This window comes from Penicillium brevicompactum, assembly GCF_028827555.1.
Source record: "Penicillium brevicompactum strain IBT 35665 chromosome Unknown utg000006l_segment0_segment0, whole genome shotgun sequence".
In the NCBI taxonomy this organism is placed as follows: Eukaryota; Fungi; Ascomycota; class Eurotiomycetes; order Eurotiales; family Aspergillaceae; genus Penicillium; species Penicillium brevicompactum.
Genome location: NW_026623209.1, coordinates 658,546 through 672,597, shown reverse-complemented (window position 1 = coordinate 672,597; position 14,052 = coordinate 658,546). Strand labels below are relative to the sequence as shown.

At 49.0% G+C, this 14,052-nt stretch overlaps 8 protein-coding genes across 8 annotated transcripts; 5 read left to right on the top strand and 3 right to left on the bottom strand.

Moving 5' to 3' along the window:
- Positions 1–81: 81 nt before the first annotated feature.
- On the top strand, positions 82–868 carry N7506_008446 (uncharacterized protein; the record flags this gene model as incomplete). The annotated part of the gene is made up of 2 exons (XM_056957739.1): positions 82–270; positions 404–868. The coding sequence occupies 2 exons, from the start codon at positions 82–84 to the stop codon at positions 866–868; spliced, it is 654 nt and encodes a 217-aa protein (XP_056807129.1).
- Positions 869–1,254: 386 nt separating this feature from the next.
- N7506_008445 (uncharacterized protein) lies at positions 1,255–1,614 on the top strand (the record flags this gene model as incomplete). The annotated part of the gene is made up of 1 exon (XM_056957738.1): positions 1,255–1,614. One exon carries the CDS (start codon positions 1,255–1,257, stop codon positions 1,612–1,614), a length of 360 nt encoding a protein of 119 aa, XP_056807128.1.
- A 433-nt stretch (positions 1,615–2,047) lies between these two features.
- Positions 2,048–3,900, top strand: N7506_008444 (putative transcription initiation factor TFIID subunit; the record flags this gene model as incomplete). The annotated part of the gene is made up of 2 exons (XM_056957737.1): positions 2,048–2,811; positions 2,868–3,900. 2 exons carry the CDS (start codon positions 2,048–2,050, stop codon positions 3,898–3,900), a joined length of 1,797 nt encoding a protein of 598 aa, XP_056807127.1.
- Positions 3,901–4,415: 515 nt separating this feature from the next.
- On the bottom strand, positions 4,416–5,926 carry ppe1 (putative ribosomal protein/carboxylic ester hydrolase (Ppe1); the record flags this gene model as incomplete). Its single annotated transcript, XM_056957736.1, has 4 exons — positions 4,416–4,585; positions 4,647–4,900; positions 4,950–5,651; positions 5,733–5,926. Coding segments are annotated over 4 exons (1,320 nt in total), but the record flags the coding sequence as incomplete, so codon positions are not given.
- A 595-nt stretch (positions 5,927–6,521) lies between these two features.
- N7506_008442 (uncharacterized protein) lies at positions 6,522–7,776 on the bottom strand (the record flags this gene model as incomplete). Its single annotated transcript, XM_056957735.1, has 2 exons — positions 6,522–7,538; positions 7,609–7,776. 2 exons carry the CDS (start codon positions 7,774–7,776, stop codon positions 6,522–6,524), a joined length of 1,185 nt encoding a protein of 394 aa, XP_056807125.1.
- Positions 7,777–8,201: 425 nt separating this feature from the next.
- Positions 8,202–10,424, bottom strand: N7506_008441 (uncharacterized protein; the record flags this gene model as incomplete). Its single annotated transcript, XM_056957734.1, has 8 exons — positions 8,202–8,658; positions 8,710–8,744; positions 8,801–8,811; positions 8,882–8,950; positions 9,006–9,174; positions 9,228–9,393; positions 9,451–10,124; positions 10,182–10,424. 8 exons carry the CDS (start codon positions 10,422–10,424, stop codon positions 8,202–8,204), a joined length of 1,824 nt encoding a protein of 607 aa, XP_056807124.1.
- Positions 10,425–12,183: 1,759 nt separating this feature from the next.
- Positions 12,184–13,046, top strand: N7506_008440 (bZIP transcription factor; the record flags this gene model as incomplete). Its single annotated transcript, XM_056957733.1, has 2 exons — positions 12,184–12,221; positions 12,287–13,046. The coding sequence occupies 2 exons, from the start codon at positions 12,184–12,186 to the stop codon at positions 13,044–13,046; spliced, it is 798 nt and encodes a 265-aa protein (XP_056807123.1).
- An 83-nt stretch (positions 13,047–13,129) lies between these two features.
- N7506_008439 (uncharacterized protein) lies at positions 13,130–13,891 on the top strand (the record flags this gene model as incomplete). The annotated part of the gene is made up of 1 exon (XM_056957732.1): positions 13,130–13,891. The coding sequence occupies one exon, from the start codon at positions 13,130–13,132 to the stop codon at positions 13,889–13,891; it is 762 nt and encodes a 253-aa protein (XP_056807122.1).
- Positions 13,892–14,052: the final 161 nt, after the last annotated feature.

Here is a 14,052-nt window from a genome sequence, read left to right as displayed (position 1 = left end):
TCGAGTTGTCGGTGCCTTCACTGGAAGTGGCCCTTATCATTGTGCGCAACTGCTCAGCCGGAGATCTCACGATAGTCGATTATGTCGGCGCCAGGCGGGGCTCCAAGCCCAGGCCCCAGAGGAGGGAGCATGGGACCTGGTGCAAATGCGAATGGCATGTCTATGCCATCCCAAGGCTCTCTTCCCGGCACGCCAGTACACTCTGCACCAACCCCGGGACCTAGCGCACCTCCAAGTGGTGCTATGTCCCAGCAGAACCTCAATCAAATTGTAAGTGTTGCGATTTACTCTTCCCTTGTTCAAAACCCTTTTCATCCCAACATGCCCTTTGTTCTTTTTTTCGTGTGCCTTTTGCTCCTCATCTCAAGTGGTTGCGTGTTGTGTGGGTTTCATACTTGCAAAGACCTACACCATTGGCCCAATCATTCCTCCGCTCCAATCCATCAGGGACGAGCTCCTCGGCCAACTCAAAAGGGTTGCTTCTCTCAAATTATCATCCTCGATACATCTACACTACAGTCCCAGCATGCCACAAGACAGACGCGGTGGCAAGTACGGCAACCCAAATCGTCGACATCATCTGGCTTTCAAGAAGAGGCCTCTGACGACAGAGCACGAACCTAACGAGATTGCGGATCCTGCATTTTCTTCTTCCCAAAGCCCTGGATTCGATTCCGGCACAGGGTCTTCCCTGCTCCATGTCCCCAAACGTCTTCATGGCCTGCGATCCCGCACATGTGCTACCAATAGCTCCACCTCAAGACGAAATGGACTTTCATCTTGCGTTGATCCAAAGCCACAGCTATTCTCACTGTTCTCTCACTCCTCCCAAGAAGGCGAGAGCAGAGAAGCCCTCCCCCCACCCTGACTACGTGGAGACCGCCAAAGTAGTCTCGGATCAGTTTGGCCCATATCTAGGCTATGCTATAGATAGCAACGGGAGACTGGAAGGAACGCCGCCTCAATCCGAGAGTGAAATTTCAGTTCCATATCATTCATTGCAAGACAAAGAATTTTCGCTTCCTGGCCGGTAGGAATGCTTTCTGCTACGCAATCCACCTCGCGTTTTGGGGCACCGACAAAAGGTCCACAGCTTGATCAAATTCTCTGAGATCTTCATTCGCCCCTGCATTGAGACGACCTTCAGCTCCAGAACACCCTTCACAAGAAAAGGAACCTTTATCTTCCACGTTCCGGAAGTCTTTTTCCTATCAAACCCGTCAAGCATCCAAGGATTGACTGCATATCACGGCAATGGCGCCCCCAGATCGACGCCCTCGTGCACCTAGCTTTTATGGCAGATCTGAAAGCCCTGCTCTCCTGCCACAGGCCCTTGCAAACAGAGAGCGAAGGGCTCGAGAGATGCAGACGCAGCACAATCTTTCGCTGGATTGGCAGAAGGCCCGGGACAGACGAGACCAGGAGAAACGTGATCAGGAGAAACGCGATGAAGAGGAACAGGATAGACGAGACCGGGAGAAATGGGCCCGGGAGAAACGCGTGCAACAGCAACGAGCCCGGGAAACGAAATCCCAGGAAGAACAAGCCCAGGCCCAGGAGAGCCAAGTTCATGCATCCAAAGGTCCATCTGGAGCGAGAGATGCTGTCGGTTGACCTGGTCAAACTTCCTCTGCACGTTTTGATACTTGTCATTTGCTTTCTTTGCGTTGATGGTCAATCTTGGATATATGTGCTAATCTTGATCTCATCTAGGTCATTGACTATCTTGCGAAAAAGGGGTACAGTCGTACCGAAGCTATGCTCCGTATGGAGTCTGCAAACCAGGAGATTGACGGACGTCCCCTTCCACAATTGGGAGAGGACTCTCGCCCAAAGACTCGCCAAGGATTCGGTATGCTCAAAATTGCCCCTAGTTCTCTCTACCCGACTGACGTTAGAAAGACCTGCTGAAGAATTGGGTTGAGGAGAATCTCGATCTGTACAAGGTGAGTGAGATAGCGCCAATTTGTCTGATGTTGGCTTATTTGTTACACAGCCTGAACTGCGCCGTGTCCTTTGGCCACTCTTTGTCTATTCGTTCTTCAACATGGTGACATCCTTCTACCCCCAAGATGCCAAATCTTTCTTTGAGGCAAACAAAAACATGTTCCTCCCTGAACACACTGATGACATCCGACACTTCGAACCACTCAGTCTCCCTGAACACTTGCAGGATAACTCTGTCGCAAAGCTCTACCGCACAAACAAATATCGTGTGGTTCTAAGCAACCCCGCCTACACCAATCTGCTGCAGTTCTTGGAGAGCAAGGACAAAGAAGGTGGATCTGTGATGAATGCAATTCTCAGCAGTTTCTGCTCTGTGAAAACTCTTGATCGAGCGGCCGACGACCGTTTCAGTTTCGCTGCTATGCTGAGCCAGATTGGCGCTGGTCAAACCTTCCCGGCTGAAGATGAAGGTATTCCAGGACATCATCCAGGTTCAGCTTACACGGGTGACAATCCCGCCATGGCTGGCACACTCCCCCGCTTGAGACTTGGAAAACTCCCCATGGAGCAATTGTTGGAGGAGGATGTGCGGGCTGAATTGGCAGAAGAGGACCAGAAGCAAGGACCTCCTGCTGGCCGCAACACGCTCACCCAAGAATTTGAGGACATGATTAAGAAAGAGGACGACGACGAAGCACCCTCCCGTTCTGATATCCCCTTCCCTGCCTCTACTGCTCGTGACGTTCATACCGAGGTCAAGAAGGTCATGGAGCACCGTGATCGATTCGAGATTAAGGGTCGGACCGGTGGTGTTGGGCCTGGAGTTAGTGTGTGCATGTTCACGTTCCACAACACCTTTGATAAGTAAGTCCTTTGCGGCACTATCCCCCTCATCATCACAGATATTAACCACTCCCCAGTCTTACTTGCATGGATGTCTCCGATGACAACATGCTCATTGCCACGGGTTTCCAACAGTCTTACATTCGTGTCTGGGCCCTTGATGGCAACTACCTCCCAAAGTCTGGACCTGAGTTTGCCGACATCCCCGACGCAAGCTCTCGCCGCTTGATCGGCCACTCAGGTGCCGTCTACGCAGTTGCCTTCCCGCCATGTGCCTCCGCCCGCGACAACATTCCAGAGAGGGATCGCGTTAATACAAGTGCTCGTTGGCTACTTTCTTCATCGGCGGACAAAACGATTCGCCTGTGGTCGCTTGATGCTTGGCAGTGTATGGTGGTCTACAAGGGCCATGATCGCCCTGTATGGGATCTGCGCTGGGGACCATTCGGTCACTACTTTGTCTCTGGTGGCAATGACCGGACTGCCCGCCTCTGGGTCAGTGATCACGTTCGCCAGCAGCGTATCTTCGTCGGTCATGATCAGGATGTCGACGTTGTGTGCTTCCATCCTAACTCAGCCTATGTCTTCACTGCCAGCTCTGACCACACCGTCCGCATGTGGGCTGTCACGACTGGTAATGCTGTCCGCATGTTCACTGGTCATACTGGAAACATCACTTCTATGGAGTGCAGCCGTGATGGAAAGCTTCTCGCCTCGGCCGATGACCAAGGAACCATCATTCTGTGGGACCTTGCCCCTGGTCGCCTTCTGAAGCGCATGCGTGGCCACGGCAAGGGAGGTATCTGGTCTCTCAGCTGGAGCGTTGAGTCTACTGTGCTTGTTTCCGGTGGAGCAGATGGAACTGTCCGCATCTGGGATATTGCCGGCCCTCAAGAAGCTCAAGGTCGTGTCATCGGCGAAGGAGGTGTCGGGACCAAGATCGATGCGGGTCCTACTCCCGCAGGTCAGAACAAGAAGAAGAAGGGCAAGGAGACCGTTGTCACCGCCGACCAGATCAGTGCTTTCCCGACTAAGAAGAGCCCTGTCTACAAGGTCAAGTTCACGAACATGAACCTGGTCATTGCGGGTGGTGCCTACTTGCCTACCTAAATGCCACGTCGGTCCGCTTTTGCACTGGCTGCATTTTCCTTAATTTCATCAATACCCTTGCAATTCTTGTCTTAATACCTTGGTTCTCTCCGGTGTTTATTGGTGGGGGGCATATGCCTTGATTTTGAATTCACATGAGATGAACACTGGGCTCTAGGTCAGAAAATAACTGAGTGCCAGGTTTCATTTCTTTTAGCTGGTTACAATGAAAACGTTCAATTCATCCCGAGGTCCTTTGCATCCACATTGTAGATTAAGCACTGATTTCTTGAATGAAGTGCTAGCTTCGGTACACTTTGACTTCTTCATGGGTCTAAATAGTCTGGCCACGTATGGTTGTAGTTCTCGGCTTAGCTCAAGTAGTTCATTTTGACATCCATGGTTCAAATGCTCATCCAGTGGACCCCAGAAAGAAGAGATGTTATGGGGTCATATGGTAGTCAAACACAGTGAGTGGTAGAATGTTATCATAAGCCTTGCTATTTCAAAAGCGGAGGACAACCATAAACATCCCCTCACTTTTTCATAGCAGCAGATGCTTGCATATCAGCAACCTTGGGCGGCAGCACCAATGCACTGCGGTCATTTCGACGGTAGAAGTCTGCCAAGATCTGTGCGGTTTTTGTAGGCTGGTCTTCGTGGACAAAGTGTCCTGCTTCAGGAAAGACCTGAAGTTGATATTTTCCTGCGCGGATGGTCAATTTTACCAAATTCGCTAAGGCAGATGGATACCAGAGGGAACGCACCTTGCATTTGGCCGATCATTAATTCTTTATCGAGACGATCTGTCCCGGCGAGTAAAAGCAGCTTGCCGCCTCGTGCATCAAGGAACTTCCGACTCAAGCCAACAAACCAGTTCTCCCAGAAAGGCTTCGTGGCGGAGAGGTTGGTGCGCCATACCCAAGGGCGGGATAAATCAGTAGCGGTGCTCTCTTCATATAGGAGTGATGGGACTGAAGCACGAGCGGAGGTAGTGTTGCGGATTGTGCGAGAGCGAGTGCTGTGAATCTATTAGAGAGAAAGCAACCTGGCAGTGAAGTGAAACATACTGCCATTCAATTCCCGATTGAAGCGATGGAAACCGGTTTGGCCTTGTTGAAAGATACATGTCCATACTCTGCAATGCGTCTATTGCAGAACCTATTGATAGTCCGGTAAGTGACTGAGGCCACAAAAAGAAGAAGAGTAGGGAGGGGGCAATTATACCTTCAACCACATCCAAAACCGCGTACGCCAGCAGCTTCGGACCCAGCTCCCCATTCTTTGCAACGTCTGTTATTACTGCACCGCCTAGGCTGTGTCCCACGAGAATGATATCAGGAAGATCTTGCCATCCCATTCGAGTCTGCGTTTGACGAATGACGTAAACCAGGTCCCGGCTCAGCGTCTCAAGGCTGAGATCTAGTTCTACCTTCCCAGCAGCCTCGGTCTGCGCAGCATCGGCAGTGGATGGGCTTTCGTCATTAGCCTTAGTATCCGTGTCCTGGGTGGTCATGACCGTGCGGCCGTGACTTCGTGCATCCAAAGACAGGATGCCTGCCTTTGGAAGGATTTTGCGTATCTCATCTGCGCACGTGGCAAATGACAATCCCGATGACCCTGCTCCATGGTGCATAACAAAGAGCGGGGCTTTATCGACAGGAGGTGTCAAATAAATGTGGTGGACAATGCGGAGGTTCCCAACGTCATCCGGGAGGAAGAGCTCTTGTTCAAAGAAGCCTGTCCATTGGAGAGAAGTTTGCGAGGATTGCCTGTGATTACGACTGATTAGCTGGACTTGACATATTTGATCCAAGATGGATCACGGTGAAGTGTATGGGAAGCAGACTAACCGTCGACCAGCCCGCGCAAACAGTTGACGGGTGGGAGATGGTACCGCTGTCCCAGTAGATGAGACCGACGATGCCGAGGACCCTGACTCCCAGGCCTCTTCAATCATAGGTTCTTCCATGGGAGCTTCAGGTGGGAATTTGGCCAATTTTGACTTGGCGAAAGATTTCTGGAGGTCGCTCATCTCAAGTGGATACTTTGTCGATCACAAAAGGGGGACGATTCAGTTTGCTCAATCCCAACCATCGCTAATAGCAAACAGAGACGTCTATATCAAGCTCCGCAACCCACAAGGATATCAGGTCGGGCGCATTAACGTGCCGTCAGAGCCCCGCCATCAGGCCGCTGACTAAGGGGAGCTTCTGCGCCGCCAGAGGTGCGGTCCATCACGACGTGCAAAGTCGGCGCACGCACGTTGAGGGAGCTCAGATTTTGCTGGGTGGCATACCTTTACTTTCGCTGGGGTACCCAAATTCTGCTGATGGTATCCAGCCGTACAGCCAATCCGCCCAACATTCATTCGTCCATCATGTTTGTCTTTTCACACAAGGCCACAGTTTTGACCTGAGCAAAAGGAGTGTTCTGCTAGTTTGTGTCATGATTGCGCTTCTCCTTGGTATGATTGGAGTCGGATCAATAATGCTGTCCTAGATTTTCTGGGCTGCTGTTTGGGTTTAACTCAGTGCAAAAGTACGGACGATCCAACACAAGATCTGGGCTTCAAAATATAATGATTATGAATCTGATATTGATTGTTGATACTGACTGACTCATGTCTCCTTCGAAGCCTCTTAATTGCCGCTCTCTTGGATCAAAGCTCGCAGTCCATTAAGCAGATCTTGTTGCAAATCCTCCAGTGTCTCAATACCAATGCTGACCCGCATTATATTCTCTCCAGCCGTTGGATCAGTCATCTTCCTCCATTCAATGAGACTTTCCACTCCCCCAAGACTCGTCGCATGCTGGAAGATTCGCAACTTGCTTGGCAGACGCCTAGCCTGCTGCGAGCTTTTCATGACAATCAAAAACACCGGTCCAAATCCACCGGGCATCTGCTTCTGAAGCCATTCCATATCGGATGTTTGCAGACTCGCATGTTTGAGACTTTCAATCGTGGCGTTCACTGCGTTTGGAGTGGAGGACTTGATCATCTCGGATAACCACGTCACAAGTGCAGTACAGTTTTGGCTCTGCCGAATGCAACGAATGTCCAGTGTTCTCAGACTGCGGAGACCGAGCCAGGACTCGAACCCACCCATTATATTTCCCAACGCACATCGGTCCTCCCAAAGCTTCATGAACAGCTCGGGCCGCTCGGGAGGAACACTGATAACACCGCACATAATGTCACTGTGGCCTCCGATATACTTTGTGCCACTGTGAATCACCAAGTCTGCACCCCACAGGAATGGATCTTGCAGGGACGGAGGACCGAATGTGGAATCCACGACAAGATATAACCCCTTTTCCTTGGCTATCTTTGCATATGCGGCAATACTGCGGGCCTCTCCTGTAGGATTGAGAGGTGTTTCCAGGTGAATCACATCTCCCTTCTCGAGCTGGTCCGTTTCGTGCAATCCAACCTTTTTGCACCCTGTCAAACGCTCCTGGATACGGAGGACGTCATGTGCACCGTGATAACCACCCGTAATCGCGACTCGCTTCGGGGTAAGACATGTGAGATAGGCATGAATAGCGGAGAGCCCGGTAGCATATGTCAAACACTCCCCCTTGAGGATGGTTGACAGCACGAGCTCCAGTCGAGAGCTGGTGGGTCTGGCGAGTCTAGCGTATACATGCTTGGTTTTCTAGCAGATGGCACGGTTAGACAGATCTCGATAATATGACTGTTGCCTTGAAGCCATATAAAATACTCACCGAAAGAGCTTGCTGTGGCTCTAAGTCATCCGGGTTGTGAGGATATCTGAACGTGCTCGTAGGGTGCATGGCTGGTGCCAGCTCCGGTCCAGCATATCGATCATCAACATGGATAGAGTTGGTAGCAAGAGAGAATTGACTCTCCAGATCCGTGAGAGAGATTGCCATTGTCCCAAGCTTGTTTGTCTGGCGCCAGTATACTAAGAAGGATCGAGACCACGAAGGGTTTCGGCGCCACTTTATAGGACTACTTTCCACCAGAGGATTATTCTATGGTCTACGAATACGTTGCCAATCACAATCGCTCAGTTACATAGGATACCTGTTACACAATGGATTTTTCAGAGATGCTCGCAAGAACCCTCCAGATTTCCGCTCAGCTGAGCGGCCTAATCTCCGCGGCTCCCCGCTCCCGATCGACACTTAATCGGAGTTTCGCCGTGCAGGAATGGGAGGGATTGATATCCATTGAATGTCGCCCCTAGGTGATAGAGCTGCCAATGCCTGAAATTTTGCCAGGATTGGCGTATATTTTATTTTGTAAATTTTGTTGAGGTTATATACAGTGGTCATTAAATCCAACCCAAGCAGCTTCAGGTTGGTTTTTTCATTCCGAAGTCGTCATTTGTTTCTTTCTGGAGCCTTTCAGTCACTTCGACTTTGATAGGCAAACTGCGTATTTTCCCTCGCACCGAGATGGCGATAAGAAGCACCTTGCTGAAGGAGTGCCATTCACCGGAGAAGGCATGGCTTTTTCCGGGAAAGCCCATGGTTTCACCAACGCAGCTATATGCGGAGATCACCTCGAAAATAATATTGAAGGTAGAGAAAGCCAGCGGGTTGGCTTTGTAATTGTTGGACTCGGTGACAGTGATTAAAAGGATTGCTAAACAAAGCCACCACATGTCGTTGTTGAATTGGGAGCGAAGTTGTTGGTAAACGAACCGAGCACGAGCAAACTTCGAGAGATCTGCACCGGCAGTTTCACTTGCGTAGTCAAACTCATTTTTGGATGATCTCAAAAAAGACTCCCGGAAAGTTTGAAGGTTACTGCGAAGTGTCAGAGGGAGGTTTTGTATTAGAAAATCCAAAGGTGCATACCTGATTGTAGTTGACACTGGAAAGGCAGATAGGTACTAGAAAGCATTTTGTCAGTGATCGGTTGTGAGTCTTTGTATAATGATATTCTTACCATCATCAACCCTGCGATGATTCATGTTAGTGATTGTTCTGGGTAAAGGCTGAACCAAAAGACGAGCCGAGTAAAACATACCGTAAAGAATAATGAGCCCCTGTGGTAGTCTGTCAAATACCACGATTGAGAATCCACCACCGCGAACAGCTAAAAGGATGAGATTAACTCTTCGCCCAGCGCAGCGACAGAGATGTTGACTCACACAAAGCTTGGAAAAGTCCGTCTAGTATGCGATAACCGACAGGCAGCGAGCCGATTTCCTCGTTGTGGATAGCGGAAAGTTCGAAACCAGCCCACATTATACAATTGAGAGTGATGACGGTTCCCAAAAGGAACCAAGTATGCCAGGAGGGGTATAAATAATCGCAAACCTTCAAGTTGGGTTAGCAAAAACCTCACACCGAAGAGATTAGGAGCATCTTACATGTTGAGATTGGGTGAGAGCAAGGTCAAATGCGTGTCGCCATGTATCCCAGCTGGGGTGTCTGGGTAACGCCTTTCTGGTGGTCCAGATGAAAAGCCGAAGCAAGCATGGGAAAAGCGTGTTGCCAGCAAGAACCAAAAATCCAGCGGTAAGAAGAGGGAAAGATCTGTGAGTCAGATGTCAGTGACAAAATTCATATGGCTGCAATCAGAGATCAACCCACTCGCGTTGAAAGGGACCCATGTTGGTTGTGATGAGCGACATTCCATTATTGCATAGTGCAGAAGTCCCCAGAAAAGCACCTCCCCAGAAAGCAGAAACCTCATCTGCATGAGCAATATCCGGACGAAACGTATGTGACCAAACTCCGAGTCCGACGACGCCCAGTGTGATGAAGCTGACAAAGTATATGAGTACAACAGCTGAAACCAACATGACGGAAAGGCACTCTATTCCACCAGGTTGATTGTAGTTGATGGGTCTGTGAGGGCTCAGGTGTTCTTGCATCGCTTTGAATCCGGCGATCAGTCGACGCATGCGCTGTTTCACGCTCGGGATAGGAGTGTTTTTGGTGATAGTGGTCGGCCTGGCTCCTTCGGTATCGTCGACATGTGTCTGATCCACAACTGTGATGAAGCCATAGTCTTCTTGGGCAACATCGGACTCAGTGGGAGATAGCAAGCTTTGTGGCAGCTCCTTCACTGCTGTAGTGGCCTTTTCCTTCTCTGCATCGACAACATGGCGCTCAATTTGATTGTCATGGTCATTTGCTAGTGCACAGCGGAGCGACAACCCTTTTATCAAGGAAAGTACGCCGCAAATAGGAATAGCGTGACCAACGACTATGAGTGCAAAGAGAATACCTTGTTGGAACGATGTTTGGCTTGAAACATCGACCTATGAAGCGTCTTAGCCACCTTCGTCAACAGAAATGTATCATTGTGCTCCACCTACAACATCAATTCCAGTGCCTGTGATAGCACTAAAACACATGAATAAGGCGTCGACATAATGAAGATCGCCGTTGTGGGTCGCAGTGTAGTATATGACACTGACGATCATAGGCGTTAGGATGAAATAGGCATAGAATAGAGTGAGGGAGTTAAGCTTAAAGAGATCTGCCATGATCGGCATCCTCTGCTTGAAGTCGTCGTAAGCCGTGAAGATCAAATTCAGGGTAGGGCCATTCAATTTCATATAAGGCTGTCGAGCCGTTAGATATCGCAGCAATAATTACCCCTTCCAATTCAATAGTGTCTGGCCATGCATCGATTCCCACACATCCCCCCTTGTGCAAGGAATGTTGCTGGACCCTTCCTCCAACCAACTTCTTTACTAATAGATGACATCCCGTGGGCGTCAATCACCTTATCACTTGCTCAAATGAAGTGCTATCGCATTACTATGCTGGCTAAATGAGAGCCAAGACGTAGTACATTCTCAGGAACGGCACGCTGAATTCTTCGGATGCAAGGCCTGGGCATTTGGACTCAGAATAATTAGAAAAATCTCCGCTTTCCAGGTTCTGGGCCTGTTGACGTCGAAAGCAGAGGAAATGAAAAAAATGCCCCTGTGGGCCGGAGTGTAACTCCCATAGGTATTTTTAGTGGCCAAGAAATTTCCGATCACAAAGATTGTCGAAGGGTGGAGGTACGGAGAACTCCGTATACTACATAGAACTGACAAGTTATTGTTCTTGAAATCACTATGCCGTGGTTAGGCATTCGAGGGTTTTTGAACGACATCGGGCATCAATGCAATGGTCTACCCTAATAATAGATTGTGTATGTGATATCTCTCACCCTTTCTCATTGATGTCGCCTTCAGTGAGGAGTGCCTTTATCTGAAGTTGCGATTATTGCGAAGACCCTTTCCTTCCCTGTATGTTCTGTCTCACCCTTCTCTCCTTTTCTCCGAATCTCTCTTTCTCATCGTTCTCCTCCGGGCTACCCTCTCTTGGGACAACCTCAGAGCGTGAAGAGATACGGAATGCTTTGCTTCGTTTATTTCGCCTCCTACATAGAAGCCGCTATTCTTATCGCACGAGGAGTACGGAGTATTGAACTGCAAGGCAAGGGAGCTGCTGAGATCATACTGGAAGATAGACCTATCCCAGAGTGGCTGGGTGAGGTTTCCGCTATTGATCTATGAAGCACAGTGTGATAAGCTCAAGACGCAGCAATCAACAACACAAATGATGTCGACAACAAAACATCTACGATCAAGCTAATGACCCAAGAGACCATCATCTAAAATGCCACAAAAAACGTGTGATCAATCAATCAATCTCCTTTGAAAGCGTTGATCCTAAGGGTCTAGGCCCTGGGTATATATGTCATTCTTTCTATCTTTCTATCTCTTCCTCTATCTGCTGTCCAGGTCTCTGGTGCGTTATGTCGGCCAAATTGCATGGTATGTGACCTCGCTTGGTTTTGTGGCCATTGATTTCCACCAGTCTTTTCCGGGATCTGCCATGCTTTCTCGAAGGTTTATCAAGAAATCCTATCTGTCGCAGGCCGATCGATGCCTTGGAAAGCAAGCTTGATCGCTGCTGCACTTCTTCTCCACTGCTTTGCTTGATCGAAGGGCCACATGCCGGGAAAGGCCGGCCATATCTGTGTACCCCTGTGCATATGAAGTAGACTCCTGAACAGCCTGACTGGCCTTCCAACCCACAAATGGCCGAATCAAAAAGGCCCATCTGATTGATGTCTTTCTTGTCTTCATGTCGAGAGCAATGCCAGTAAATCAGTATTACCTGGTATTACCTGGTACTGTCATTTATCGGGGACTTCCCCGCCCCGTATCAGAAAAGTGGGGTAACGAGGGTGAAATCTCGGATTTGACGCCGGTTTTGACTCAAAACCTCGAATCAGCTGACCGGTCTTGGCTCTGGTTATAATCCTTGTCAGTTTGCTGATCTATGATAGTAGATGACATTGCAATGCCAGTCAAGATGAAGACTAATGGAGTGAGCAAAGATGTGGAAACAAAGTGAGTTCATCATCGGGTCATTTTGCTTGCTCAGCGCTAAGTATACATAGAAAACTGCGTAATAGGGTCTCACAGCAAGCATTCCGACGCCGACAGTCAGAATATATCAAACAGCTGGAGCGGAAGGCCAAAGATCACAAACCGGACAATGAGCGCATCATTGAGCTAGAAAGGGAGAACCAATCCCTCCGTGAGAGTCTGATCCACTGCCACACTAAGCTGGAGAGTTTGCGCACAACGATATGCTCCCTCGGCGATGGTATCACCCGAGCTCTAGATGATTCGGTGAGCCATCTTCTTATGAGCCCATGTCACCCGCATATTTGGGTATCGCTAACGATGAGTCAGGGTCAAACCAGCAAGTCAACAATAAACAACGAGGTTGCCGAGATTGCCGCACCAATAGAGGTCCCTTCTCCAGATCCTCCATTACCAAACCCTGATCCGATCTGCGATAATGAAGTTTCAGATATCGGATTCGAGTCGCCATTTGATCTAGGCCTGTTCAAACGCTCAGGCCAGAACGTGAAGATTGATAATTTCGAGACGCCAAAAACACCAGATTTCACTTATTCTGAATTGATACATCAGCCTGAACCAAGAATTTTATCGCCATTGCCGAATATTTGGACACATCAATACCAGATGGGTCCTACGCCCTATGTCGACGCGCTCGGTGCGAATGAAGCAATAGCCGAGCACTTGAAAATAGACTGGACGCCATCAAATTCTCCATTTTCAGAGCATGTCAGTGCATTGAAAAATATTCTCCGAGAAAAATGGGACGGAATGGGTCGAAGCCCCGAGTCCTACCCCGATCTGTAAGCGCCAAGGATGTTTCAAGGAGCGAAGAAGGGTCGGTTTCTAAAACATTTAGTTTCTATCAATCCGTTTCAACTGTTTTGTCCATGTTCAACAGCATCTCAAGACCGGATGCCATGACCTGGTATGCAAGGACTCGGTTCTATCACATTGTTGATTTGACAGTCTCGCTGTTGAATCCGACGGAGCAAGCAGCAAAGAAGGTTCATCCGCTATATCGACTGACGCACGTTCAATCGACCAACAAATACCCTTCAATCGTCGATTGGATTCCTTTCCCTTCCATTCGTGACAAGCTGATCCTCCTCCATTCCGGCAACCCTAATGTCGATGACATCTTCTGCGATGCCGTGAGCGGATATGTGGTGCAAACAAACATGTCAGAGCTTGTCGAAGGTGCTTCTGTACTTCCTGTACACGTTCGTGTTCTCGATCTTATAAAAGCAATGGATGAGAAATCCAAGGCAAGTGATGTCGGAAAATTACCTGCATCCAATGCTCGTGCCATTTTCGACTCGCCCGCAACTGCGCGCTTAGTTTTCCAAAAGCTGCGCATGGATCACGGCGTTTCGCAGTACATGATGGACCCTGCATTTTTCCAAAAGTACCCCGAGCTGTATGATCCTGCGGCTAACATCATGGCGCACGGGGTGGCTCTTCGACCTCAAAAGCAAGCAGTCTTGTCAAGACCGAAGTCTTTGGATTCGGTCACATTAAAGGCGTACAGGGACTTCACGGACTTTTCGTCCGATCTCATTTGGAAGTCGTACCAGGACACATTGTTGAACGGTTGGGTTCCAGATATGTCGGGGATGGGGGCTTTGGATGATTGTCAAGTTGTGTTATAATATTCCATAAAATAGCCATTGTTCCAAATTAGATTAATAATAGAAATAAAGCAAAAATTAACTAACAAAAGTCCGACTTTGTAGGTTAGTTGTGACTAAATTGACGATCGAGATGCATTATGTCACTAAAACATTACCAACCTCAAAACGTCGGGAGCTTC